Source organism: Triticum urartu, chromosome 5A (genome assembly GCF_056163025.1).
Source record: "Triticum urartu cultivar PI428250 chromosome 5A, HENAU_Tu73, whole genome shotgun sequence".
In the NCBI taxonomy this organism is placed as follows: domain Eukaryota; kingdom Viridiplantae; phylum Streptophyta; class Magnoliopsida; order Poales; family Poaceae; genus Triticum; species Triticum urartu.
The window spans coordinates 433,607,508-433,634,097 of record NC_141877.1 but is presented as its reverse complement, the minus strand read 5'-3'; the positions used below and the strand labels follow the sequence as shown (position 1 = coordinate 433,634,097).

At 47.0% G+C, this 26,590-nt stretch overlaps 1 protein-coding gene and 2 long non-coding RNA genes across 4 annotated transcripts; 1 reads left to right on the top strand and 2 right to left on the bottom strand.

Annotated features, from left to right (window-relative positions):
- Positions 1-206: 206 nt before the first annotated feature.
- On the bottom strand, positions 207-1,693 carry NDHL (inorganic carbon transport protein-like protein). The gene is made up of 5 exons (XM_048674456.2): positions 1,462-1,693; positions 1,305-1,379; positions 1,060-1,170; positions 873-967; positions 207-533 (listed from the first exon to the last, which is right to left on the bottom strand). Exons 1-5 carry the CDS (start codon positions 1,609-1,611, stop codon positions 386-388), a joined length of 579 nt encoding a protein of 192 aa, XP_048530413.1. The 5' UTR covers positions 1,612-1,693; the 3' UTR covers positions 207-385.
- Positions 1,694-6,488: 4,795 nt separating this feature from the next.
- LOC125509480 (uncharacterized) lies at positions 6,489-11,821 on the top strand. Of its 2 annotated transcripts, XR_015604825.1 has the most exons (4): positions 6,489-6,750; positions 7,891-8,007; positions 11,272-11,381; positions 11,490-11,821. It is a non-coding gene; the product is annotated as an uncharacterized LOC125509480 (long non-coding RNA). The 2 variants fall into 2 exon arrangements; XR_007284116.2 differs by having other exon boundaries at positions 11,272-11,821.
- On the bottom strand, positions 7,891-11,265 carry LOC147971774 (uncharacterized). The gene is made up of 2 exons (XR_015604826.1): positions 10,797-11,265; positions 7,891-10,688 (listed from the first exon to the last, which is right to left on the bottom strand). It is a non-coding gene; the product is annotated as an uncharacterized LOC147971774 (long non-coding RNA).
- Positions 11,822-26,590: the final 14,769 nt, after the last annotated feature.

The window sequence follows — 26,590 nt, the reverse complement described above, 5'->3', positions numbered from 1 at the left end:
AATGTGCAACCAAACACAATATCTGCATCAGCCCAAGACAATCCCAAAACACGGGCAACCAAACACCGGGGAGCATTGAGGCCCTCTCGTGCAGACTAGGGATTTGTGGATAACAAAGCAAGTTGCAAAACATGACCTAGAGCCTGCATTCCCCGCCTGGCCACGACTGGAAGAGGCCAAAAACGGTGTGAGCAACCAAACACGTTAACGGTGATTATGGCCATTCCCCTAAATTTTCCTTTACGGGCTCATGGTGGGCCCCAGAATATGCTTGGAGCGTCCAAGTAGAACATGTTAAAAATATATGTTACAGAGGCACATGGATCTGTAAAAGAAACGTCGCTCCTGATCATCCATATCTGTATTTGTTACAGTACGGTATATACTAGTAGTACTTCTCTCTGAAGGAGTCGATTTGTGGGTATCTGTCCTTGAACAGCGGGGTGCCTTCCTTGGGTTTTGACCAAGGGTACTTCATGGTTTTATCCCTTGGGAACTTTCTGAAGTTGACGAACGGTGCCCACAGCATCAACCTGCAGTTGAATATATGCTGAATTCAGTTGATGATATTACTGAGGGTAGAAGACTACTTAATTTCTACTGATATACACTTCCATTTCAAAAGAAAATGAGAAAATGGTTGTACGAGGATACAAACTGTCGCGCCAGATTCTCAACCGAACTAGCTAGGTGCCACATGATACTGTACGCACGATTACCTCTCGAAACAGGCTTTCGTCCCGCTTTATATATAAAGCAACAACAAGTGTGATTACGTCGACAGTAGTATATAGAGCTTGCCTTGATTGTTTTTATTTATTTGTATAAGCACTAATTAAGCAGCAGCTAGCTGTTGAAAGGCAACGACTCACCCGGGGAAGAAGAGGTAAGTGAACATGAACTGCAGGTACGTCTCGACGAACTTGCGCTTGAACCACCTCAGTCTCATCCAGTTCATGATAATCGGCTGCACGCACGCCACACCGCCGGAACACAATCAGCTAACCACCCATTACTATTCCCCAAATCGGGTCAGAACAAGTAGCTATGCTCACGTACGGGAGCAACGAAGAGGTAGACGAAGGCGATCGCAGCCACCGGCGGCAGTATCCCCAGGAGGTCAAGGTCCTCCTCCCCGCTCACCGTCGCCAAAGCAGCCGGGGCCTGCACCTGCACGCGTGCACCCAAAACACACACGAATTCGCCGCAGCGCGATCACTGATTAATACCCATGCATGTATGTGAACTGCCGCACGGCCGGTTCATTCAAGATCAAATGAAATTTTAAAGGTGTCCGTCCATACTGCTGCCCAGACGGCGCCGCACTGCAACACGGAGGCCAGCTTCTGCAGCTGCGAGCTCTCGGAGGTAGGGGCAGGCTACGCAAGCAATCAAGAAAGAAGGCGGATCAGATGCCACAACTCGCAAATACATATGTGTGAAGCTGTGGTTAGCTGAGACCTTGTCATGGAGAAGGCAGAGGATCCTGGACTTGGAGATCGCCGGCTGTTGAAGAGACGAAGGGAAGGTCGCCTGCCGTCTGGCTTGAAGCAGGGAGGGACGCGGCGAGGACGCAGCGGGGAGGAGGCGCCATGAGGCGGTGGTCTCCATTGGTGGCAGGCAACAGCTTTGGACGGCAGGTGGCCTTGGCGCCTTATCTGGATGGGTAGGCGGGGGTGGCTAAGGACCGGCGTCCAACTGTCTGGCAGTGAAGGATTTGACGTGCCTGCACCGTTGGATGGGGATCCAGTGGACGCCACTCGGTGACGGATGCCTCGTTCGTCTATTTTTACGTTCGAGGAGGATCAAAGCAATATTGGGACAATCCTTGGAATTTGTGTCCTGTTTACCTTATGATAATTTTTAGATATAAGATGTCTTATAAGTGTTTTTTATGTAAATTGGATGTGTGGAATAACCCTGTTTGTTTGTCGATGTTTTTTCTATTTAACTCAAACTTAGATTAAATAAAAAAACTTTATCAAGAAAGCATTACCCATGTTAATAATATACTAGCAAATGTCTGTGTGTTGCAACGGGAGAAAAAAAAATATGAACTAGCTGAATAAGTATGACTCAATACGCTGATATATGAGCATCCTCTATTTAAACACAGTGGCTCGCCATGTTGCCATTTATTTTTCTTCCCACCCTCACCGATGATAGTCATGTTGTCCACGTGATCACAATCTCAAGGCTATGAGCTTGCCACTACATGACACACTTGTCATTATGTTGCGTAAGGGAATGGTTAAAACTTTAAAAACAAATCTCATCAACCATGAACTACTCCCAACGCCTAGATATATAAAGACTTTCAAAAAAACTAATCAAATCCTAGACATAAAAGACTTTTGAATTGGTGAACAGTTTCTCGAATTGACGGACATTTTTTTTGAAATTTTAGATTTTCTCAAAAAAATCATGAACATTATTTTTGTTTACGAACATTTTTTGAAATGCATGAACAGTTTTCGAATTCATGAACATTTTTTTACTCAACAAATTTTTTTTGAATCGATGAGTTTTTAAAAAAAATAGGGAACAAAATTTAAAAATTGTGTTTTTTTGAATTTCTGTGAATATTTTCTACAATTTCATGGACATTTTTTCAGACTCCCGAATATGTTTTGAATACATGGTCATTTTTTCCAAAATCATGTTCATGATTTTATTTCCCGACCATTTTTTTTCCAAATTTTGCATATTCTTTATAGTTTGTGATCAGTTTTGCAAAACCACCAACATTTTTTGAATCCGCAAAAAATTTATGATTTCCCAAACATTTTTTGAGTTCACATACATTTTATGATTTCTCGAACATATTTTTGAAAACTCACAACTTTTAAAATTTAGAGATCCCGAATTGTTTTAAAGTAGAAAGAAAACAAGATGAAAAAAGAAATGAAAAAAATGGGGAGTCAAGCCCCGCACATGGGCCGGCCCATGAACGCATATGTGGGGGAGGACTTGCGTGAGAAAATGGAGGGAAAAAATGTGCAGGTTGGGGCGCTAGCCACAGTGCTACTTGTGCGTCTATGATTTATATTGATATCACATTTACTATAAAACAATGAAGCACGACGTCGACTTTAAAAAGAAAAAACGGATTGTTTTCTTCACTTATGGGTGGCATAGTGGATAATTTATAGTAATTTCCAGGTTTTTTTTTGAACGGATGGACAGAAGCAATAACCTCTTTATTATTATGTATAAATATATAAATCTATTCTAGGCCACATAAACACGACATCCCCTAGTCTGTACTTATTCTATGGAACTCCCTTGATGCCGCCTCCTTCCACCTATGTGCACCGAGTCCTCTCCCTTCCACCGTCAACTCACTTCCTCCTCTTTCACTCTTCCACTTACTGCTTTGTCATTATGCAAGATCTAATTGTTTGCCATCGCTCGCAGGCCCTAGCACAAGGCGGGGCACCGAGATCCAAATGATCAGCGTCCTAGGACGGTTGTGGTTATTGATGTCTCTCGGGTTGTCCTTATCTGGGTAGGCGGGTTGATTATGGACCGGCGTGCAACTGTCCAGTAAAGAATTTGGCATGCCTGTACCATTTGATGGGGATCAAGCGGATGCATTATGTGATCTCATGCCTCCTCGACCTATTAGACATTGTAGCCAAGCAAAGTTAGAACAATCTTTTTTATGATGGGAAGTCGAAACGATCTTTGGAACCAACCAATGCTAGACAAACATAGGGATTGTTTCGACGACGTTTTTTGCTGATATATTTTGTGGTTCTGCATCGCCAACCTTTCGGGCTCCTCGAGCGCCAGGTGAAGCGTCGATGCATTTTTGCGTCACCGACGGTGGGTGTTGGTCTCCGCTGACGTGTAGGAGCGGCGAATTGCGTCATGAAGTGCCTCGCCGTCGTCGGAGGCAGGCGGTAACAGCTCCGGTTCATATCTGGAGGACTCGCAGCCAGGGGCGGAGCTGGGCCCCGGGCACCCAGGGCCCAGGCCCGGGGCGTGCAGATTTTACCAGGCTATTTATAGGAAGTGTTTCTACAGGCCCCGGGTGCAGCCCAATCAAACGAAGGAGGCCCAAAGACTGATGGGCTGGCTCACGAGCACGAAGCCACGGACGCCCGTAGCGCGAGCCACTCGATCGCCCAAAGCCTAGCTCGCATGCACGCACGCACGCACATGAGACGCTCAATCCGCGCCGCCGTTCGCCTGTACGTAATCAATCTACAGCGCTCATGCCGCCGCCTCTTCTCACCGCTGCCCGCCGCCGTGGAGTCGTCCATGAACCGTCTCCGCCCCCCCACTTCCCCCCTGCTTCCGGCCACCGCCCACCTCTGCGCTGTTTTCCCGCGAGGCGCGCCATCCTCCGCTAGCTGCTTGACTACCGCACCTTGGTATTTTTCTTTGATGCTTTTCGGTTTCTCCTGATGCTTTCAGTTTATATTTTGTTCTATAATGTTAAATGTGACTCTGTGTGTATCAGTGTATAATCTGCTCTGAACTAAATTTCACTGAGATAATGTGCATGTGTATGTATCTAGTCTTATACCAAGGGTATTTTTGAACACAAATTGATGTAATTGCTAATTTTATTTTATATTGTAGTAAAATAAGATGAAGAGATTTTTTTCACTGGTGTCTGCAATGGGGGTGTGTACAGCTATCATTTCAGATGGAGGGAATCAAACCGCCGAGGGGACTGAATCGACACCACAAACCGAAACAGCCGTAGAAATGGGACGACCACCTTCGACTTCAAGCAACACACTTGCAATGTCAACTCAAGAGAGTAAAAATCATGGTATTTCTGCTGATGCCTGTGCTCAATTTCGCAAATTCTACTTTTTTTTGCAATTGAGCCATATTTTGTATGGAATATCTTTTGAGAAGCTATAGCCTTATGGACGTTAAGTTTTTTCCTCGCGGCGATTTTTTTGGGCCCGGGGCTTGGTCCAATCCTGGCTCCGCCACTGCTCGCAGCCGTAGCGGCTTGACGCGGCCTATGCCACCTTCTTCATGGCGATATAATAAGCGCCCCTCCGTCTCCGTCTATTGCTGTTGTGATTGCGGGCTCGACGATGCGGGCACTAGCACTGAGTGGCTCCCAGGAGGAGCAACTGCTAGCGGTGTCGGGTGCCGCTGATCACCCTGCCGCTTGACCGGGGAAGGCAGACCTCGTAGGGCGGCGTCAGGGCGCCGCGGAGCTATAGTTGCCTACCTTGGCCACTGGCGACGTCGTGGAGGAGGAGCTCCCGTGCAGCTTCGTCCGCGAGTGACGAAAAGCAATGCAGAGCACGAGTTCCTCCTCGTCCAGCACAGATGAGCTTGACGAGTCGGAGGCCATCTTAGCCCAGTCGATCTTGTCGGAGCCACTCTCAGGTCTGCTTTCGGCCATGGCGGATGGGATGGGAGAGATTGTGGAGATGGAGAGGAGATAGGAGTAGAGCTGAGTGGGAGAGAAGACTCGTGCGAGTGAGGTTTGACTAGGGTTCGGACGACCGACTGAGGTTTTATAGGGACAGTGGTGGGTGATGTGGGCCATACTGGGCTGGTCTAACGTGACGGCGGTGTCCACGTCCAGGCCTCCCATATTCGGCCCCACACCGAACAGCTCGGACGTTTGGGCCGCGTATGAGGAACCTGGTTGGGTGGCTTTTTTCTATTCGGCCAGTGACTGTGCAGCCCGTCCGGATGTTTGGGCCGGATATGGTGCGCCCAGTTGTAGATGCTTTCATCGGTTCAAATTATTTTTGCCTCGTTTTATTTGCCATGGTTCGGTTTGGCCAAGGAGCAACACCCAACCCTGATACCGTCCAATAAAATGGATCATGGCTTATGTGAATTGAACAGGCTGACTAATCCTGGACAAAGGAAGAGGCATGAATCATGATGGTGGCGGGCAGCACAGGCACAAATAGGCCAGGGAAAAGAAGGAAGAAACTTTTGCCAAGTTGGTGTGTCAAACCTCAGGCGTGGAGGTCATGTCAGAGGCTGCCTCTGCCGGTGTCGCTACAATTACCGATGGAAGGCGCTGCCGGCCATGATCCGTGCCCGATTGACAGGTCCAGGCCGGCCGGTGCGCAGGCGCGACGTGCTCTGGGGAGGGGACGAACACTGAGCGGCATGATGATACTGGAAGTCAATGGCTACTCCATTTCCATCCAATTTAGCTACTTTTCAGTCAGCTGATTTTTTCAGTTTGGCTCAGTCGAATTTCTGGCTGTTGGATTTGTGCTTTGAGATGTGTGCGTTGGTTTTTTCTGTTCTGTTTTGTGTGGTGTGCTGGGCCTAGTTCAAATCGACTGATACTTGTTTCTGGTCATTCGATTCTGCTATTGGGCTCGCTCAGCCTTGCGGGCGCCCGTTTTTTTTTTTCTTTTGTCCGCCCGTTAATAGGCTTCTAGCCTAGCTTAGCGCCCACCGGCCCCGCCCAGCCCGCTTCTAGAATCGCTAGCATCGGCCGCTCCCCTTATTATCTCTTCGTTGTCTGGAATCCTGTCAGTCACTTTCCCCTCGAGCTCTCCCGTTCCTATCTTCTCCTCTTCTCGTGTAGGGTTACTAATCCTGCTAGGGTTCGTCGGAGCTCTGCTGTTTTTTCTCCTCCCTCGGCTATGTTGCTCGTTTCTGCTCTCTGCTCTATTTTCTTGCAATTTGTGTTGTAGGTTTTGAAGGTATTGATGTTTTGAAGCTGTTTGTGTATGCAGGATCAGTAACTGCGGATTTTCTTGGATCAAGGATTTACTTTGGCGAATCTGCTCCTTTTTTGTAATTTCTCATTCTCTTTGAATCCCCTCTGTATCGTTTTAGGCTTTCTTGCTATGATGTTCTTTGTTGTTTGTTTTTGTAGTCATTTTAGATCTAATGTTGCCACTGATTAGGTGACTAGTGCATGGTCCTTGTTGTTTAGTGGTAGGGTTCTTTGTAATGTTTTAGGGTTTCTTGTTTCTGATTTGTTAGGTGTGTGTTTCTGTTACCTTTAGATCTGTTCGTTCAACTGATTAGGTGACCACTGTAGTGTTCTTGTTGTTTAGTAGTAGTTCTACTCTGTGCTTAGTCTTCTTTTTTGTGTATGATGCTTCAGATTTGGTCTTTATTTTGTGTGGTTAGGTGTTTTACTTTTAGATTTGTATTCTTGGTGGTAGTAGTAGTATTTGCTAGCGTTGTTTTGATTGGTTAGGGTAATTTCAGATTATTTTTTTGTGTATTACGTGCTTGTAGTAGTACAATGGTTAGTGTTTTTACTTTTTAGATTCGTCTTTTTGGTGGTAGTAGGAGTAGTATGGTATGGTTCTTCTGGTTGGTTAGTGTTAGTCCAGACTTTTTGTGTATTTGGTGGTAGTAGGAGTAGTATGGTTAGGAATCTTTTGACTGATTATGTTAAGTTTTACTGGTTAGGTTTTTATTTATTTATTAGTGGGTGAGATGAGTTTTGCAACATCTGTCCAAAGATGAAATCTTTTCTGTTTGTATACTTAATGTAATGCTCTCTTTTTAGCTTTTAGCTATTGATGCGGGTGTAATTTGAACCCCTGATACCAAATTATTTGTTTTGGTTTTTTAAGTGGTTAGGTTTGGTAGTCAGTTTGTATGTTTTAGCTTTGGTACTTTGTTATGTTTGAGCAAAGGTCAGGTCTGAACTAATGTTATATTTTTCCAGTGTGTGTATGGGTGTGTTGTATTTGTGCTAGTTGTGATTTTTTTTCGAACTCTTGGAATGTTCTTATTTTTTGCAGTTATCAGCTTTTATTTATGTATGGTTCCCAATTGATATCCGAAGAGTTTATGCAAGTTTAGTTGCTTAGAGATGCAATTTAGATTTAATCTTTTTTAGGGAACTTCTTCATTTTGAGATCTTTCATTGTAAGTTATCCATGTAGAATAACCATATGTTTATTTTTTGTACAGGTATGGTTTGCCCTGTTTGTCGCTGTCCTGGTGCTCCATGCTTTTCGTTTGTGCCAGCTGATTAAGTCCTTGAAGTTTTTGATGTTGTCCTTGATGATTTTTTGCTTTACGAGGATGGTGAGTTGTATTAATCATATCCATTTACATTCTTTGTTTTTTGGTATCCCCTTGTAAGAGGTTGCAAATTCTTTATTTTTAGAATTTTAATGATTTTATATTTGTCAATTCTTTGAGGTACTGTGTAGTTCGTGTAATTCCTTTTGTTGAATTCAATGTTTATACTTGCAGTAAACCTCAAACTAGGATATTCTTTTAGTATACATTTTTATTAATTCTTTCCTCTCTTGTAGTGTGTGCAACTCTAGTATCATGAGGATGCAAGTTTCATTTTGGAAATGTTGAGTTTTATGAATTAGGTTTGTTGTTGTAATTTTAGTTTTGAATTTAGTTAGTTACGTCCATGTTTATAACTACTGTAATCAAGTTCATTTTTGTTCAAATAAATTTATCTACAAGTAAACCCCAGTTTTTTTGCAGTTGTAAAATGTGTGCAAGTTCACTATGATCACTGTGCAATTTTTTGTGTGGATTCAATTCTAGTATAATGTGTGTGCGAGTTCAGTATGATGAAAATGTATAAAGTGTGTGCAAGTCTAGTATTTGTGAGGTGGATAAAAGTTTTATTTGTAAATTTTGAATTTTATGGATTAGTTCTGTTGTTGTACTTATAATTGCCAATTTGAGTTAGCAGCCCTGTTATCCATGTAGGTTAAATGCCTTTTGTATAAATCAATGTATCTACTTCCAGTAAATTTTAATTTACGATATCAACAAGGCTAATATTAGTCTTGCTATTGTAAAATGTGTGCAATTTTACTGTAATAAATGTGCAATGTAATAAATTGTGTGCAAACTTAAGGATTAGTTCTTTTCTTGTAGTTATTTTTGTGTATTTACTGAGGTACTATATAATTCACGTAGGTTAAATTCCTTTTGCTGAAATCAATGTAATTCATGCAGTAAACCTCAAAGTAGGATACCATTTCGTACATATTTAAATTCAGTGTTGGATTCTTCAGTGTTGGATTCTTTCCTAGAGAAGTTTCCATTGTTCATTTTATCATTTTGTTTCAAGTTTTTCATGAATTTTTTGGCGGTTGTAAAGTGTGTGTAATTATATTTTCAAATTTTTTAGTTTCATGGATTAGTTTTGTTGATGTAGTTTTTTTGTGAATGAATTTTGCCACCTCCAAGTAATCCATGGAGGTTAAATCCCTTTTTGTTAAAAACAATGTATATATAGTGCGTGCAAGTTTAGTATCCTGAGGATGCAAGTTTTTTTTTTGAAAATTTTGAGTTTTATGGCCATGTAGTTTAAATCCATTTTTGTTCAAATAAATGTATCTAACAGTAAACCCCATTATATTTTTTGCTGTTGTCAAATGTGTGCAAGTTCAGTATGATGAATTTGCATTTTTTTATGGATACAAGTCTAGTATAAAGTGTGGGCAAGTTTAGTTTAATTCATTATTTATATAGTAGTGTGCAAGTTTAGTATCATGACGATGCAAGTTTTATTTTGAATATTTTCACTTTTGTGGGTTAGGTTTTGTTGCTGTTGTCAAATGTGTGCAAGTTCAGTATGATGAATTTGCAATTTTTTTATGGATACAAGTCTAGTCTAAAGTGTGTGCAAGTTTAGTTTAATTCATTGTTTATATAGTAGTGTGCAAGTTTAGTATGATGATGATGCAAGTTTTATTTTGAATATTTTCACTTTTGTGGGCTAGGTTTTGTTGTTGTAGTTATTTTTATGAATTGAGTTAGCTACATCCATGTATCTAACTCCTGTAATCCGTGCAGCTTAAATCCTTTTTTGTTCATATTAATGTATCTACCAGTAAACCCCAGTATTTTTTTGCTGTTGTCAAATGTCTGCAAGTTCACTACGATGAATGTGCAATTTTTCTATGCATTCAAGTCTATTATAAAGTGTGTGCAAGTTCAGTATAAGATGATTTGTATATATAGTACTGTGCAAGTTTAGTATCATGTCGATACAAGTTTATTTTGAATATTTTTTAGTTTTATATGCTAGTTTTGTTGTTGTCGTTCTATTTGAGTATTGAGTTAGCTACGTCCATGTATCTAATTCCAGTAATCCATGTAGTTTAAATCCATTTGTGTTCAAACTAATGTATCTACCAGTAAACCCCAGTATTTTTTTGTTGTTGTCAGATGTGTGCAAGTTCAGTACAATGGATGTGCAATTTTTTTATGGATTCAACTCTACTATATAGTGTGTGCAAGTTAAGAATGAAGTGAAACTGCTTATATTATTGTCATGTTGTCATTTGTTGCATTAGTTCTGTGTAAGATTGTGTGGTTCCTTGTGGTAGTAGCAACTCATTAACCCTTTGGAATCTTTGCTTTCCTAATTGGACCTCATTTGACTCCTGCAACACATAAATCAAAGTTGTCCTTGCACAATTAATAACTGGGAGCTTTAATTATGTTTGTATGCAAAATTTTACAATCATAAATTTTATTATTTGATGCATCTTTTGTCATACTACACCTCTTGAATTGATTATTTGTGTTTAGCAACATAGTGTTGCTCTTGTCCTCCCGCAATGTTTTGTCCAAGCAATGCAACCTGTTAGAAAACATTATACAGCATGTTAGTTTGCTATGTCATCATAATTTGTAAATGAATACAAACTAACCTCACAATATCCATTGATTGACTTTTTAAGTGACTACATATGTTCGTTGCCTTCATACAAAATTTTCAGCACCTGCAGATTTTGTATGCAAATTGTTTAGAAAGAAAATATTCTTTTAAAACTTATGAGATTCAAAAATAAATCTCTTGCTAATGCTGCATTAAATCTTTTTTCCCTTACCGTGTTGTATTGCCTTTTACCTGCACTCTCATTGTATTCTTGCTGGAGAGCATTATGTGCAATTTTTGGTACCTGAAAATGCAAATATAGTGGTTGACACATTTTTATATGATTTATGGAACTCACTTCGGTCGACATACTTCACATACTTTTTATTTGATATCCACTTTTTGACTGAAGGTGCAAATTTAGTAATTCTGATGAAATTTTGTATCTTTGGACAAACTGTAGTCAAGTATACTCTAGAGAAACAATTGCAATTTTACTTTTCTGAACATCCATGTTGTAGTTTGTGTATTTAGGGTGGTTTTCTGATAGGACTGTAGTTGAACACACTTTTAACTACTATGCGTGAAGAACGTTGACACCATCAAGTTAACTTTCAATGCATTTTCATGATTTCCATCATGATTTGCTTCTGTATTTCACAATTTTCTACTCTGGTTATTTTTAGGCACTCTGGTTATTTTTGCAGGTGGTTTCAGAAGATGCAGCATCTAAAATAAAATTCAGACAAAATATACTGGAGATGGGGCAGCAAATAATGATATACCTTTGCCTGATCAGAAGCAATTTGATCTCCAGGTTTCTTTGTTCTTCGTTTTTTTTGTTCCTGATGACAGATCTGTGATCTGGGTATGAAATTGAGGGTCATCCATTTCTTAGTAGATCTGCGATCTGTGTATGAATCAGAGGAACTAAACTTTGGGAAATCGAAGGAGAAGTATATTGCCAGCAATAATCCTGTGGAGAAGTTACCCAGAAATATCAGAAGACAGGAGGAGATCTGAGCTTTGTTTCTGCTTCCATGGTGGCGGCTGTGTGGATGTCGAGGAAGAAAGCAGAGGGGGCAAGGAGGAAGACCTAGTGAGCTGTACGTTTATTGGATCTTTAGTTTAGCGGGTTTTCAGGCCCTTTTTCTTTCTGGGCTAGACAGATAGCAGAAGAAAGAAACAGAAAGTACTGAACCTTTTTGCATTATTGGGTTGTCGACTGATCCCAGTTTTGGGTCAGTCAGTTTTCTATTGGATTGGTTTGTTTGTACTTTTGCAACAATCGACTGACCCCTTTCTTGTGTCAGTCGATTGACCTCTAGCCAATCCCTTTCCATCCTTCGATTCCCTCTTGTTTTCCTTTTTTTTTTCTCATTTTCTTCTACGGCAGAAATGACGGGTCATGCTACAGCATTCCAACATCCCACAATTTTTACCGGGCCAGCACATTGAGGACAAACGCGTATATATATATATATACCTGTGGAAAAACACGTGAATGTCGTTTTTTTCCTTCAAAATGAGGATAAACCCTCAACCTTTGCATCAATTGATGCACTTAGTCATATATTAGTATTAGGGTCTGTATAGGACACATCTAGATGTGACATAATTATGTCAATTATGTTACATTTAAGCTAATGTTTACTCTGTTTATGGTTTATTTTTTTTGTCCTACTTTTTTTTATTTCTTGTTGCTGCATTATATGTTTGTGGAAGCTTATGACATTCTTAAAAAACATCTAGATGTGAATTAGACAAACTGTTAGTATTAACTATTGATATGCAAACAAATCAGCTTAAAGAAAGAAAGGACAAATCTCGTTGCAGTATCTTCAAATCCTATCACCATACGGACGGAGAATGTATCGGCAAATAAATTGTGCAACCCTCCAAGGCAACACCTTCTAGGACGAATCACCGCAGATGTTGGTTGGTCCATGGTTCAACTAGAAGCCACACCAGAGTCTACTACTTTCTAAGAAAATTTTCGAACCAACACCTTCAATAAAATAATCAGGCAATTCTCTTCTTCTTAATAAATATAGAAACCCTCTTCCCCTCTTGAGGTGTTCTTGAAAAATAAGATAACGACAGGCTGACATTTATGTTGTCAGATAACATCTTCAATTGATCGCTCTTTCGAATCTACTTCCTCCGTTTTAAATTACTTGTCATAGGTATGGATGTATTTAGATGTATTTTAGTTCTAGATACATCTATTTCTGCGATGAGTAATTTGAAACGGAGCGAGTATAAGTTGTTTCTTATTTTTGTGATAACCCATTTGCCACTCTGTTCGTATTTTTTAAGGGCTCGTGACCATCAGACATCCTTAAGTACCAACAAATAGTGACAAATACTGTATTCCTAGCCATATACCGTATAGTCCCGATGCTCGCGCTACAAGCCCAAATAGTCGCCGGTCTCGGGTTTGAACTCCCTTTCTCCCATTTTTATTCTACACTATTTCTTTCTCTGTTTCAATGAGAGGTCGGACCCACACATTACATAGGGAGCTGATGGGCATTTCGTAGGACCCACACATTACGTAGGGAGCTGACATGGACCAACACAAACGGCATCTGTCAGATTTGATGAAAATGTATGAATGTGCTGTTACAAAGTTGCCGTGGCGGATCAGCGCCGCAACATGAAGAAGCGGGCCAAGGATGCTGTCCACGTGTGCCGGAGCACGCGCCTGGCTAAGCTTGAGCCATATGGTTGTTTACACATGGACAAGATGTCCAAGGCCAAGGCAAAACGCCTGGACCTGCAGCAGGGTGCCCAGGACTTTGAGGATGCCGTTCGCGACGCCAAGCTGGACGCTGAGGACCTGGAGCCAGCCTCCCCCTTCGCCCTGGCGGCCTTGGCCCAGGCTTGTGGCTCTTCCATGAAGGAGGCCGAACTCGTCGCCTTTGCGATGTTTGCTGCCCGCAAGTGATCATGCCTGATCGTCTTCCCCGCAAGACTATCGTAGGATCTGTGTGGGGTCTATCTATCTGTATCGTCTTTTAGTATCATGTTGCTTCCTTAGATGAGTAATGCTACCTTATCAGTTTGTTCGTGGAACATTAGAGGTCTGGGTGATGTCGACAAATGTAAGGATGTACTTTCGGAACTTTCCTCTACTAAACCTTGTTAGTTAGGAAACTTGGGAGAGACAATAGAGTTTTTGTGCTGCGTACAGCTTGCAGCGTTTTCTTCCTTCCTCTTATTAACAGCAACAAACTGAAAGAACGAAAAGGGGTCATGCCCGAGCTATTCGGCCGCGCCATCCCACGACCAACTCGCCACGCCCTTGATGCCGCCATGCACGTTTTGGTTCGTGCCATCCCACGAAACGCGCACGGCCGCCTAAGCTACCTATCTGCTACTGAAGATTCGGTCAAGACATGAACAGGCTCATGTACTTGCCGTTTTATTTGCTAAGCCTGAAAAAACTGAAACTAAAACACTACTAGCGACAGGATTACAAAACCAACAATTCTCCCCTTAATCCTGGCGCCCCGAAGAGACCTCCATGACACCGAGCTTCAGTCTCATCTCCAAGAACTTGACACGGCCCAGTGACTTGGTTAAAACATCAGCAAGCTGGCTATCTGTGCTGATGTGCTCGATGTCCACCTTGCCCTCCTCAATGCATTCACGAATGAAGTGAAAACGAAGATCGATATGCTTACTCCGCTCGTGGTGCACTGGGTTCTTGGCCAGCTCGATTGCAGATCTGTTGTCCACAAGCAGTTTAATAGCCGCAGGTGGTTTTCCAAGTAATTCACCTAGCAATCTGCTTAGCCAGACTGCCTGACAGGCAGCGTTGCAGGCTGCGATGTACTCTGCCTCGCATGACGAGAGGGCAACCACAGCTTGCTTCTGTGAAGTCCAAGTGATGATGCTGGAGTCGAGGAAGAAGGCTACGCCCGTGGTGCTCTTCCTGTCGTCGACGTCCCCAGCTAGATCGCTGTCACTGAAACCTACCAGTTTGGGCTCGCCACCGGAGCTCCCCTTGTATCTGCAGCCATACCCAACTGAGCCCCTGATGTAGCGCAGAATCTGCCTTACCGCTGCCCAATGTGCCGCCGTGGGTGCCTGCATATACCTGCTCACCATCCTGACTGCATGAGTGATGTCAGGACGAGTGTTGCACAGGTAGCGCAAACTTCCGACGATGCTCCGATAGCCTGTGGCATCCACCACATCACCAGCTTCTCCCTTACGCAGCTTGAGCCTATTCTCCATTGGCGTGTGGCAGGGATTGCATTCATTCAGTCCTACCGCCTCCAAGATCTTACGGGCGTACACGCTCTGACAGATCGTGATCGCGCCCGCCTCCTGCTTGACCTCGACTCCCAGGTAGTAACTGAGAAGGCCGAGATCGCTCATAGCAAACAGGCTGTGCATCTGCTGCTTGAACGTGGCGATGTCGTTGGCGTTCGTGCCTGTGATGATCAAGTCGTCCACTTAGACGCCGACGAGCAGCGCCGTTTTGCCCGTGCTCCTCCTGAACACAGCATGCTCCAGAGGGCTTCGCTCGAAACCGAGGGATGTCAAGGACGTGTCCAGCTTGGCATACCACGCCCTTGGAGCTTGATGCAGTCCGTACAGGGCCTTGCGCAGCCGGAGCACCTTATGTTCCTCGCCAGAGACGATGTAGCTGGGTGGTTGGTGCACGTAGACCTCCTCCTTGAGATCGCCGTTGAGGAACGCCGATTTGACGTCCATGTGGTGCACTTGCCACCCACGATGAGCGGCGAGTGCGAGCAGCAACCGCACGGTCTCCATGCGCGCCACCGGCGCGAAGACCTCTTCGTAATCCACGCCTTGACGCTGTGCGTATCCCTTTGCCACGAGTCGCGCCTTGTGCTTGATCACCTGTCCAGCAGGGTCCTTTTTCACCTTGAAGACCCACTTTTCAGCCCAATGGCCTTGTGCCCGGCGGGGAGCGCGGCAAGCTCCCACGTTTCGTTGCTGCAGATGGAGGCGAGCTCCGCGTCCATCGCCTCCTTCCAGCTTGGCTCGTTTAGAGCTGCGTCTGGTGATGCAGGCTCCTCTGCGGCCACTAGACACAGCTCGTCGTCGACGAACTCCTCTGCATCGGCCGTCATCACGTAGTCGTTGTAGATGGGGTTCGGCTTGACGATGCCGCCGCGTGCACGTGTGATCATCGGGTGCTGTGGCTGCAGTGGTGGAGCAGCATCCTCCTCGTCCACGCCTACAGGGGTAGGGGAGAAGATCGGTGTAGAGCGTGGCGCCGTCCCTCCTGCATGTTGGAGTGTGCACCCCGCCGCATCTTGGGGCGTCTGCGTCGCTCCAGCAACACTTTCAGGCGCCAGGTGCTGTCCAGCAGGGTTCTCTGCCGCACGCGTCGTGGTGTGGACGAACACCTCGACGTGGAACAACCCCGCCTCCCTTTCTTCTCCGGCCTTGTCCCAGTCCCACCGCGCGCCTTCGTCGAACACAATGTCGCGGGAGACATGCACGCGGTTCCTGACGGGGTCGTAGACGCGGTACGCTGCTGAGCCCGGCTCGTACCCGAGCAGCACCATGGGAATGCTCCGGTCCTCAAGTTTGGCCAGGTTCGGCTTCGTCACCTTGACATGAGCTACACAGCCAAACACACGCAGATGACTCACATCGGGCTTGTACCCATGCCATACCTCAAAAGGAGTCTGCCCATCGACGCTCTTTGTGGGCGACCGATTTAGCAGGTACACCGCCGTGGTCAGCGCTTCTCCCCAGAACCTCGCAGGGACTCCCATCGACTTCATCAGGCTGCGCGCGGTGGAGACGATCATCTGGTTCCGGCGTTCCACAACGCCATTCTGCTGTGGCGAGTACAGCGGCGTCAGTTGACGCCCGATGCCCTCGTCGGCGCAGTACGTGGCGAAAGTGGACACGGTGAACTCTCCGCCGTGGTCCGTCCGGAGCAGGCGTAGTTTTCGCCCGCTCTCCACCTCGGCTCCTGCCTTGAACCTCTTGATCGCATCTGTGGCTTGGTCCTTCGACTGCAGCAGCGTGAGCCACATGTACCGGCTCTTGTCGTCCACCAGCAGCAGGAAGTAACGCTTCCCTGCAGGTGTCGCTGGCGATATGGGGCCGCAGAGGTCACCATGCACAAGATCAAGCAGGCCCTCTGCCCGCCGCTTTGCCTGCAGCGGGAAGGATGCACGGCACTGCTTACCGACCAAGCAGCCGTTGCAGAGTTGCTCGACGTGCTCGATGCAGGGGAGACCGCGCACCATGCCGAGACGCCCAAGCTTCCGCAGTGCATCGAAGTTCAGGTGACCGTACCGTGCGTGCCACCTCCAGGAGTCATCCGTGTGCACTGCTGCCAGGCACGCCGGCTTCGCGATGTCGAGGTCGACGACGTACAGCCGGTTGCGCGCCCGTGGCACCCTTGCAAGGAGACGTTGATGTCTGTCGAACAGCTTCAGGACGCCATGGCCGATGTCGATCCGGCAGTCGTTCTCGTCGAGCTGCCCCAGGCTGACAATGTTGCTGCAGAGACGGGGAATGTAGTACGCGTCGGTGAGCGCGCGGTGATCGTCGTTGTGGGAGGCGAACAAGATTGTCCCCCTCCCCTTGATTTCCACGACGGATCCATCCCCGAATTTCACCGTGCCTCCGATGCTGGTGTCCAGGTCGGCGAAGACGTCGCACCGCCCAGTCATATGGTTGCTGGCGCCCGTGTCCAGGAACCAGGTGTCGTCGTCGTGGTCGGAGGAGGTGAGGAAGACACGTTCTTCTACAAGATCAACGCGCGTCCTCGTCTGCGTGCCGACGCTGGCAGTGGTGGCCATCATGAGCGCTGGCCCGTCGTCGTCGCTGAGGGTGCACACGCGCGCCAGATGCAGCGCGGGCTGTTCTTCCTCTACCACGGCCAGGTGCATGTGCTGCTCCTTCTGCTTGCGTTCGCGACGAGGCTCGGGGCAGTCCCGGGATATGTGTCCTGCATATTTATTGCAGTTGTAACACTTGATCCCGGACATGTCACGTTTGCCGTTGCCGCCGTTGGAGCCGCGCCCGTGGTTGGCTCGGTTCTCCTGCTTGCCGCGGCCGCTTCCCTTGCCGCTGCCGCCGTTGGAGCCGGATCCTTGTCCCTGCTCCTTCTTCTTGGCCCGAGCCGGCCACTGCTCCTCCGTGAACAGCAACTGGGAGCCGGTCCCATCCATGGTCCCGATCGCGCACCTCTCCGCGGCCGACCGCAGCCGGCCGATCAGCTCTTCGACGGACATGCCGTTGAGGTCGAGGAGCGTCTCGATCGAACACGCAATTTGCGAGTACTGCGGCGGCACTTCACGTAGAAACTTCTGAACGATCTTTACCTCATCAATGACGTCCCCAAGCGACCACAGGGTGTTGGCGAGGTTGGTGATGCGCATGCCGAACGCGTTGAGTGTTTCGCCGTCCTTGAACGCGATCTGCTCAAACTCTTTTCGAAGCCGTTGTGCTGTCGCCTCGCGTGCACGACGCACGCCCATCCTCATCATCTTGATCGCCTCCCACGCTTCCGCGGACGTGTCCTTGACGGCTAGGACCGGCACCATCTCTGGTGGCACCAACGAAGGAGTGCCGAGAGCGCCGCCATGTCCTCGCGATCGCCCGGCTCGCCCATGCCGGAGACGGCCTCCCAGAGACCTTGCGCGCGTAGGTTGATCTTCATGACCAACGCCCACTCGATGTAGTTCGTGGACGTGAGCGTGGGGTAGACGATGTTGCCGCCGCCACGGCTCTCCTGGATGACGCGCTCGTGGACGACGATCTCGTTGCCACCCCTGGGCACTAGGTTTCGTCCGCGCTCCTGCGGAGGCGGGGGCGCTTGTGTTGGCGTGCGCGTCGGGGATCTCGACGTGGCTCCCCTCTGCGCCTTGTCGCTGTCCTCTCCAGTCCTCTCGCCGCCAGTCATGGCGGACTCGCCGGATCCTTACAACGAGGCTCTGATGCCACTGTTAGTCAGGAAACTTGGGAGAGACAATAGAGTTTTTGTGCTGCGTACAGCTTGCAGCGTTTTCCCTTCCTCTTATTAACAGCAACAAACTGAAAGAACGAAAAGGGGGTCATGCCCGAGCTATTCGGCCGCGCCATCCCACGACCAACTCGCCACGCCCTTGATGCCGCCATGCACGTTTTGGTTTGTGCCATCCCACGAAACGCGCACGGCCGCCTAAGCTACCTATCTGCTACTAAAGATTCGGTCAAGACATGAACAGGCTCATGTACTTGACGTTTTATTTGCTAAGCCTGAAAAAATTGAAACTAAAACACTACTAGCGACAGGATTACAAAACCAACAAACCTCATCTGTTGCTTCTGCAAGAAACGAAACTTGTTGCCCCGTCTATACTAAAAAATCGATCTTTTCTCCCCGTCACTCGACATGCATGTCACGCTACCAGCCTCAGGCACCTCTGGTGGGCTGCTCACAGCCACTAACTCCTCCTTCCTCACAATTCTATCACAGCGAACTATACTTACTGCTCGACGGTTAAAATCCAATCCTTAGCGAGTCCTTTAACGCTGACCATTACAAACGTGTATGCCTCCATGAACCGCGCCCTTAAGTCAGAATTCCTCTCTGAATTGGTTTCTATCGCACCGCCCGATCACTCCCCTTGGCTAATCGTCGAGGATTTTAACCTCATTCGCTTCCCACATGAGAAAAACAACGGCAACTTTCACTCCAACGAGGCCTCCGCTTTCAATGAGACTTTACACTCATTTGCCCTTCTAGAACTACCCCTCCTGGATCGTTGCTTCACGTGGTCTAACAACAGAGAATCTCCGGTGTTAGAACGCCTGGATCGGGCCTTTTTGAACCTAGCATGGAACAACGCCTTCCCCAACTCCAACCTTACATCGCTCACCCGCAGCACCTCCGAATCTCTCTCTCCACCTCAGTACCCTGCTCCCGCCATTTCAGATTTGAACGTTTCTGGGCCTCATGACTAGCTTGTAGGCAAATTGTGGCCCAAGCCTGCGGCCCGCCCCAGCTTCCTACCCTTTCTGCCTCGGCCCACCTAGCCCACACTCTTCAAACTTGCTGCTCCCGCCTAAAACGTTGGGCCAGAACTATCTCCCCCGCCCATGTCAGGGAAGCTAGATGCAAACGTGTAATCTATCTTATAGACCGAAAAGAGGAACACCGGTTCCTAAGCCCAGCTTCTCTGTAACGTGCTGAAACTTACTCTCCAAAGAGCGACACGTGACCGATCCATACTCCTTCGCCAGCGTGCCAAGATCAAAGGTGCCGTTCTCGGTGACGAAAATAACAAGTTCTTCCATGTCTCGGCTTCCCAACGCTTCCGAAAGAACAAAATTACGGCTCTAATCGACCAGGGAACAGAGTTTCACTCGCATGCGGAAAAAGCCCACATTCTAAAATCTTTTTACCATAAACTGCTTGGCGTCGCAGTGGACACTAGCTGGAACTTCAGCCTTGCAAACCTCTACCCAACCCAAATTCCACAACTACGACACCTAGATTCCAAATTCTCTGAGGATGAGATCAAACAGGCTTTCCTCCAGATGAACTCCAACGCCAGCCCCGGGCCTGATTGCTTCGGTCCCAGTTTCTACAAATCTTTTTGGAACAACATCAAAAAACCCCTCCTCACCTTCTTCAAAGACTTCGAGAACCAAACTGTGGAAACCAAACGGTTCAACCGATCCACTATGGTCCTTCTGCCCAAGGCTACTAACGCCCAATCTGCAGACGCATTTCGCCCTATCGCCCTACAGAACTGCCCTATCAAAGGCATGGCCAAAGTTCTTACCAACTGACTCAAAACTTACATCCCCCTGCTCGTCCATGGGGATCAGACTGGTTTCATGTCAGGACGTTGCATCGCCGAAAACTTCATGTATGCCGCAGACCTCATAAACACATGTCATAAGCGTAAGACTACTGCGATGGAGCTTTCGACTCTGTGTCATGGCACGCCCTTCTCCACATCCTGCAGCATCGGGGTTTCCCCACCCGTTTCTGCTCCTGGATAAACGACCTGCTTACCTCTGGGAAAAATGTTGTCATGCTAAATGGTGTTCAGGGTGATTGGATCAACTGCAAGAATGGACTGCGCCAAGGTGGTCCCGTGTCCCCCTACCTTTTCATAATAGTTGTCGATGTTCTACAGCAGCTTATACTAACCTCAGCCGCCTCTTGCCCAGACCTTTGCCACTCAATCTACCCTGATCTCCCCCCGACCATCTTGCAATACACTGACAACACGCTAATTATCAAGCACGCTTCATCTAACGCCGCCGTTCTTCTACGCTCTCTCCTAGAACAGTTTGCCTAGGCCACGAGACTGCGAATTAACTTTTCAAAAACTACGTTCGTCCCTATGAACCTCGATGATGCGAGCACCCTGGAAATCGCACAAACCTTGGACTGCCCTGTCTCTTGCTTTCCGCAAACATACCTGGGTCTGCCACTCTCCCTCATTAAGCTTACTACCGCGGCCTTTCAACCCATCATTACGAACTGCGTTAATTACCTTCCTGGTTGGTGTGCCAAGCTCCTCTCTCACCCCGGTCGTCTGGTCCTCATCTCTTCTGTGCTCGACTTGCTGGCTACCTACTTCATGTATGTGTTTAAACTGCCCAAAAAGACGATCTAAAAGCTTGATGACATTAGACACGCATTTTTCTGGGCTGCCAATGCGTTCTGTTCGGGTGCCCAATGCCTTATTGCTTGGTCTAACATATGTAAACCAAAAGAGTTTGGTGGTCTAGGCATCAAAGATTTATCTTTACAAAATGACAGCTTGCTTATGAAGCTCTTCGCCTGGCTACTCTTCCATGGGCGTCTGAACACCAAAGCAAACCTGTTCCATAAGCACATTGGAACGGATGCTATGTGTCCAAGGTGTTCGGTCACCTCTGAAGACAACAATTATGCCATCAATATTTATAAACCGGCAAGTTCTACATCTTCAAACCGGCTGAATATCAGATGAGTATTTCAAGACCAATATTCTTTAAGCCGACGCTTTGGAAGCCGACTCAAATGGATTATTCTTCAAAATATTTTTCTACAAGAGATCAATGTCAACAAATTGACTCTGAAGCTGTCCTATTGACCCGGACTTTTCAAAAGAAGTATCTAGATTTTTTGCATTGACGAAGTTGAAACATATCTGCTAAAGAAGATTTGCTATGAGATCATGGACATGTACATATCAACAAGGAAATGACAAGGACTTAACGATGATCAAATGCCGGCTCAGAAGAACCTTCGACCCGGCGTATAATCTATCAAAGTTGGTCTTGATTTGCAGGATCAGTTTAACATGGATAAATCCAAATTAAATTGGAGGTCAATGTCGGGGATATACCCTGCGGTATGACCCGGCCGGAAGTATAACCCGGATGGACTTGGCGGCTTACAGAGACCCGACGAATATTTGGTGACTTACTGATGACCCAACGGCGGGTCAGATGGATGTAACATCCTCGATGCGGCTATATCTCCCACGTGTCGAAGCACGACTTAGAGGCATAACCGCATTGGAAGCAATGTCGCAAGTGAGGTAATCTTCACACAACCCATGTAATAAAATAGGGGAAGAAGTTACATAGTTGGCTTACAATCGCCACTTCACACAATTACATGAATAAAGCATTACATCATCCAAATACAATCAAGGTCCGACTACGGACCCAAAATAAAAGAAGAACCCCAAATGCGACAAAGGTCCCCGATCGACCCCAACTGGGTTCCACTACTGATCAACTAGAGCGGAACAACACAAAGGACAAGGTCTTCAACGAGCTCCTCCTGAGCTTGGTTGCGTCATTTGCACGGACTCATCGGCACCTGCAAGCTGGTTTCTGGAAGTATCTGTGAGCCAAGGGGACTCGGCAATCTCGCACCCTCGCGATCAAGACTATTTAAGCTTATGGGTAAGGTAAAGGTAAGAGGTGGAGCTGCAGCAAGCGACTAGCATATATGGTGGCTAACATACACAAATGAGAGCGAGAAGAGAAGGCAAAGCACGGTCGATAAAAGTATGATCAATAAGTGATCCTATAACAACCTACGTCAAGCGTAACTCCAACAACCGTGTTCACTTCCCGGATCCCGCCGGAAAGAGACCATCACGGTTACACACGCGGTTGATTCATTTTAATTAAGTTAAGGTTCAAGTTATCTACAACCGGACATTAACAAATTCCCATCTGCCCATAACCGCGGGCACGGCTTTTGAAAGTTCAAATCCCTGCAGGGGTGTCCCAACTTAGCCCATCACAAGCTCTCACGGTCAACGAAGGAATAGACCTCCTCCCGAGACATTCCGATCAGACTCGGTATCCCGGTACAACAAGACATTTCGACAGGGTAAAACTAAACCAGCAACACTGCCCGAGTGTGCCGACAAATCCCGATAGGAGCTGCACATATCTCTTTCTCAGGGCACACTCAAATGAGCCAGACGTCAGGTAAGCCAGCCGAGAGTTGCCCCTGGTAGCCTCGGACATCGCTCAGTTGGACCAACACTCAGAGGAGCACTGGCCCGGGGGGGTAAAATAATGATGACCCTTGGGCTGGCCGACCCAAGGGAAAGAAAAAGGCTAGGTGGCGAATGGTAAAACCAATGTTGGGCATTGCTGGAAGAGCTTTACTTAAGGCGAACTGTCAAGGGGTTCCCATTATAGCCCAACCGCGTAAGGGACGCAAAATCCGGGAACATAACACCGATATGACGGAAACTAGGGCGGCAAGAGTGGAACAAAACACCAGGCATAAGGCCGAGCCTTCCATCCTTTACCAAGTATATAGATGCATTAATTAAATAAGATATATAGTGATATCCCAACAAGTAAACATGTTCCAACAAGGAACAAACTTCAATCTTCACTTGCAACTAACAACGCTATAAGAGGGGCTGAGCAAAGCGGTAACATAGCCAATCAACGGTTTGCTAGGACAAGGTGGGTTAGAGGCTTGGTTCAATAATATGGGTGGCATGATAAGCAAGTGGTAGGTATCGCAACATAGGCATAGCAAAAGAGCGAGCAACTAAGCAAGCAAAGATAGAAGTGATTTCGAGGGTATGGTCATCTTGTCTGAAATCCCGCATGGAAGAAGAATGAGTCCATGAAGAAGACAAACGGACATTGATGAACGGTTCCTCACAAACGCGACGTTACCGGAACCAACCCGAAGAAGCAAACACCGGAAAAGAAGCACACAACATAGTAAACAACCAACACATGAACATGGTATAATATGCGGGATGCGGTATGCGATGCATATACAAGATATGACAGGAGATGAAAGAACCTGGCCTCAACTTGGAAATCCAAGTGTGCCACTGGAAAGATGAGATGAAATCGCTTGAAAACGATATAAAGAACGCCGGAATCGGAGTTACGGTTTGGAAATGGCAAGCGATTCAAAAATGACACCGGTCTGCGATTTACAGCAAGTAGCCACCTAAATGCAATGAGATGAACATGCTACAGCACCCAAACATGACAACAAAATACATGGCAGGGATGCACACAAGATGCTTAACAAAAGTCTAGCACTGAGCTACGGCCAACTCATCCATTAACAGGTTCAAACAAGCATGGCAAAAATGCAAATGGCAAACAGATCTCAGACTTAGTGAAATTAACACTTGTCTGGAATTTCAGATCAGGTAGCCCTCTTCGGAGCAACAAAACTACATGCTACAGGACCTGAACATGGCAAAGTAAAGCATGGCATGGAGCTACTCAAAGAGATTAACAAAAGTCCCTTAGTGACCTTGAGCCAAAAGGGATCAGAAAATACAATTGCAAGCATGTGAACATAGCAAAAACATAATCAGCTTCAGACTTAGTGAAAAACTGACACATGCTGAAATATAACTCAAGTAGGCATGTTTACGAGCTCGATGCACTCACTACAGAGCAAGTCATGGCAATACAAGCATACATCCATCAAGAAGGCACAAAATTCAAGCTAGACATGGCAAGAACAATAGCATAGCATGCACGGATAAACTACAACATCACCGGCAAAATCGCAAACAAGTTGACAATCTACCCAGATTCACAAAGTACTAAAAGTAGAGCTCGATTGACTCAAGCTAGGGTGCTCCATAATTGCAAAAAAAGACATGGATAGATAGAGCACTACAAGATTAACAAAACTCCCTTACTGATCATCCTCAAAAGAGGCACGGATCACTAGGAAACAACAAGAACATATGGCATCATGAGATAAACAGCTCAAGGACTTAGTGGAAATGCTAAGTCCCTGAAAACAGAATTAGCAAGTGCACCACTTTGTAAGCTTGCACAAGTCACCACACACATCCTAAAAATACATGGGTTGCACCTCTGGAAAGATGACAAAACCCTTAACAAAACACATGTAGAACTCACGGGCATATCATGCACACAATAATCATGGCAAAAATGACAAAAGTGCTAAACGGAGTAGCAGATCTGACAATTAACTCAAGTAGCCCTCTTCTAACAGCATTTCGGGTATCAAAATGAACTCAAATGAAAATGATGCAATGGAATAAAATGATGTCCTCTCTGAGATGAACATTTTGATATGCTATATGCATGAATCGGAGTTACGGATGCAAAGTTACGGAGCCGCGAACATGAGCACTTGGATCTAGGATTCTTGGGACTGTGAAAATTATACCTCCGGAAAAAGTCAAACCGGGACGAGGTGGAGCGGGACGGAGCGGTACGGAACGGGGACGAGGTGTTTGGATCGGGGACCGGTGGATCTGGTCCCGATCCGGATCCGGCCGGGACGGGCTCCGGCGAGGCGCGGCGGAGCTTCCACGGGGCATGGCGGCGACCGGGGCCGGAGCAGGGCGGCGTGGCGACTCCGGTGACGAGGGGGCGGCGCGCGGTGCGGTCGCCGGCGATGGTCGGCGGCGGGGAGCGGCGAGAAGTGCGGCGGCCGGGGCGAAGGCGCGGGGCGGCGCATCGGCGGGGCGGCGGCGCAGGCGGCCGACGGGAGGCGCGCGAGGCCGGGCGGCGGGGTTGAGAGGCGGCGGCGCAGCGCTCCAGCGTGTGCGGCGCGGTGCTCTGGCGCGGTGAGGCGCGGGCCGGATGGGCGGACAGCGGCGGCGGCACGGGCTCGCGCGGGCCCGATCCGGGCTCCGCGGGCCGCGCGGTGGTGGGAGGCGGCGGTGCCAAGTGGCGCGTTGTGAGAGGAGGAGAGGGGCGGCGGAGCCGACGTGGCGGCTGCCGATTGGCCCGGGTGAGGTGGAGGGCGTGGCTGGACATGTCCGGGCGCGGTGGAAATTTTGTCCGGTGGCGCGAGGAGCGGGACTAGGTTTGATCTGCGCGAGATTTCGGAGGGAGACACATATATATAGGTAGAGGGAGCTAGGAGAGTCCAAATGAGGTGCAGTTTGCGGCCACGCGATCGTGATCGAACGCTCTAGGTGATGGAGCAGAGCATAGGTGGGTTTTGGGCCAAAATGGAGGGGTGTTGGGCTGCAACACACATGAGGCCTTTTCGGTCCCTCGGTGAACCGTTGGAGTATCAAACGAAGTCCAAATGATACGAAACTTGACAGGCGGTCTACCGGTAGTAAACTAAGGCCGCTTGGCAAGTCTCGGTCCAATCCGGAAATGTTTAATCCCCACACACCGACACACGAAAGAAAGCTAGAAATGACCATCGAAGGAGAACGAAGCGCCGGATTGCAAAACGGACAACGGGAAAAATGCTCGGATGTATGAGACGAACATGTATGCAAATGAAATGCACATGATGACATGATATGCAATGCATGACACGCAATCAATGACAAGGCAACAACAGCGAATAACTGCACGACACCTGGCACATCGGTCACGGGGCGTTACAATGGATGACAAGGCCCAAGGCCCAAAAGGGCGGTTCATGTGATGGTGGGCCGGCTTAAGAGGAAGACATAAGGAATATTCTCTTACAAAAGGAAGCAAGACTAGGACTCCACTTGTAATAGAGTAATCCTAATCCTACTAGGACTAGTCATGTAACCCGCCCATTCAACATATATAAGGAGGGGT

Excerpts from the sequence above, each read along its gene's own strand:
- NDHL (XM_048674456.2), bottom strand. The coding sequence starts at position 1,611 with ATGGAGACCACCGCCTCATGGCGCCTCCTCCCCGCTGCGTCCTCGCCG. Across the intron at positions 1,171-1,304 it reads GCGGCGCCGTCTGGGCAGCA|GTGCAGGCCCCGGCTGCTTT; the intron begins GTATGGACGGAC and ends GCACGCGTGCAG. Across the intron at positions 534-872 it reads ACTTACCTCTTCTTCCCCGG|GTTGATGCTGTGGGCACCGT; the intron begins GTGAGTCGTTGC and ends ATTCAACTGCAG.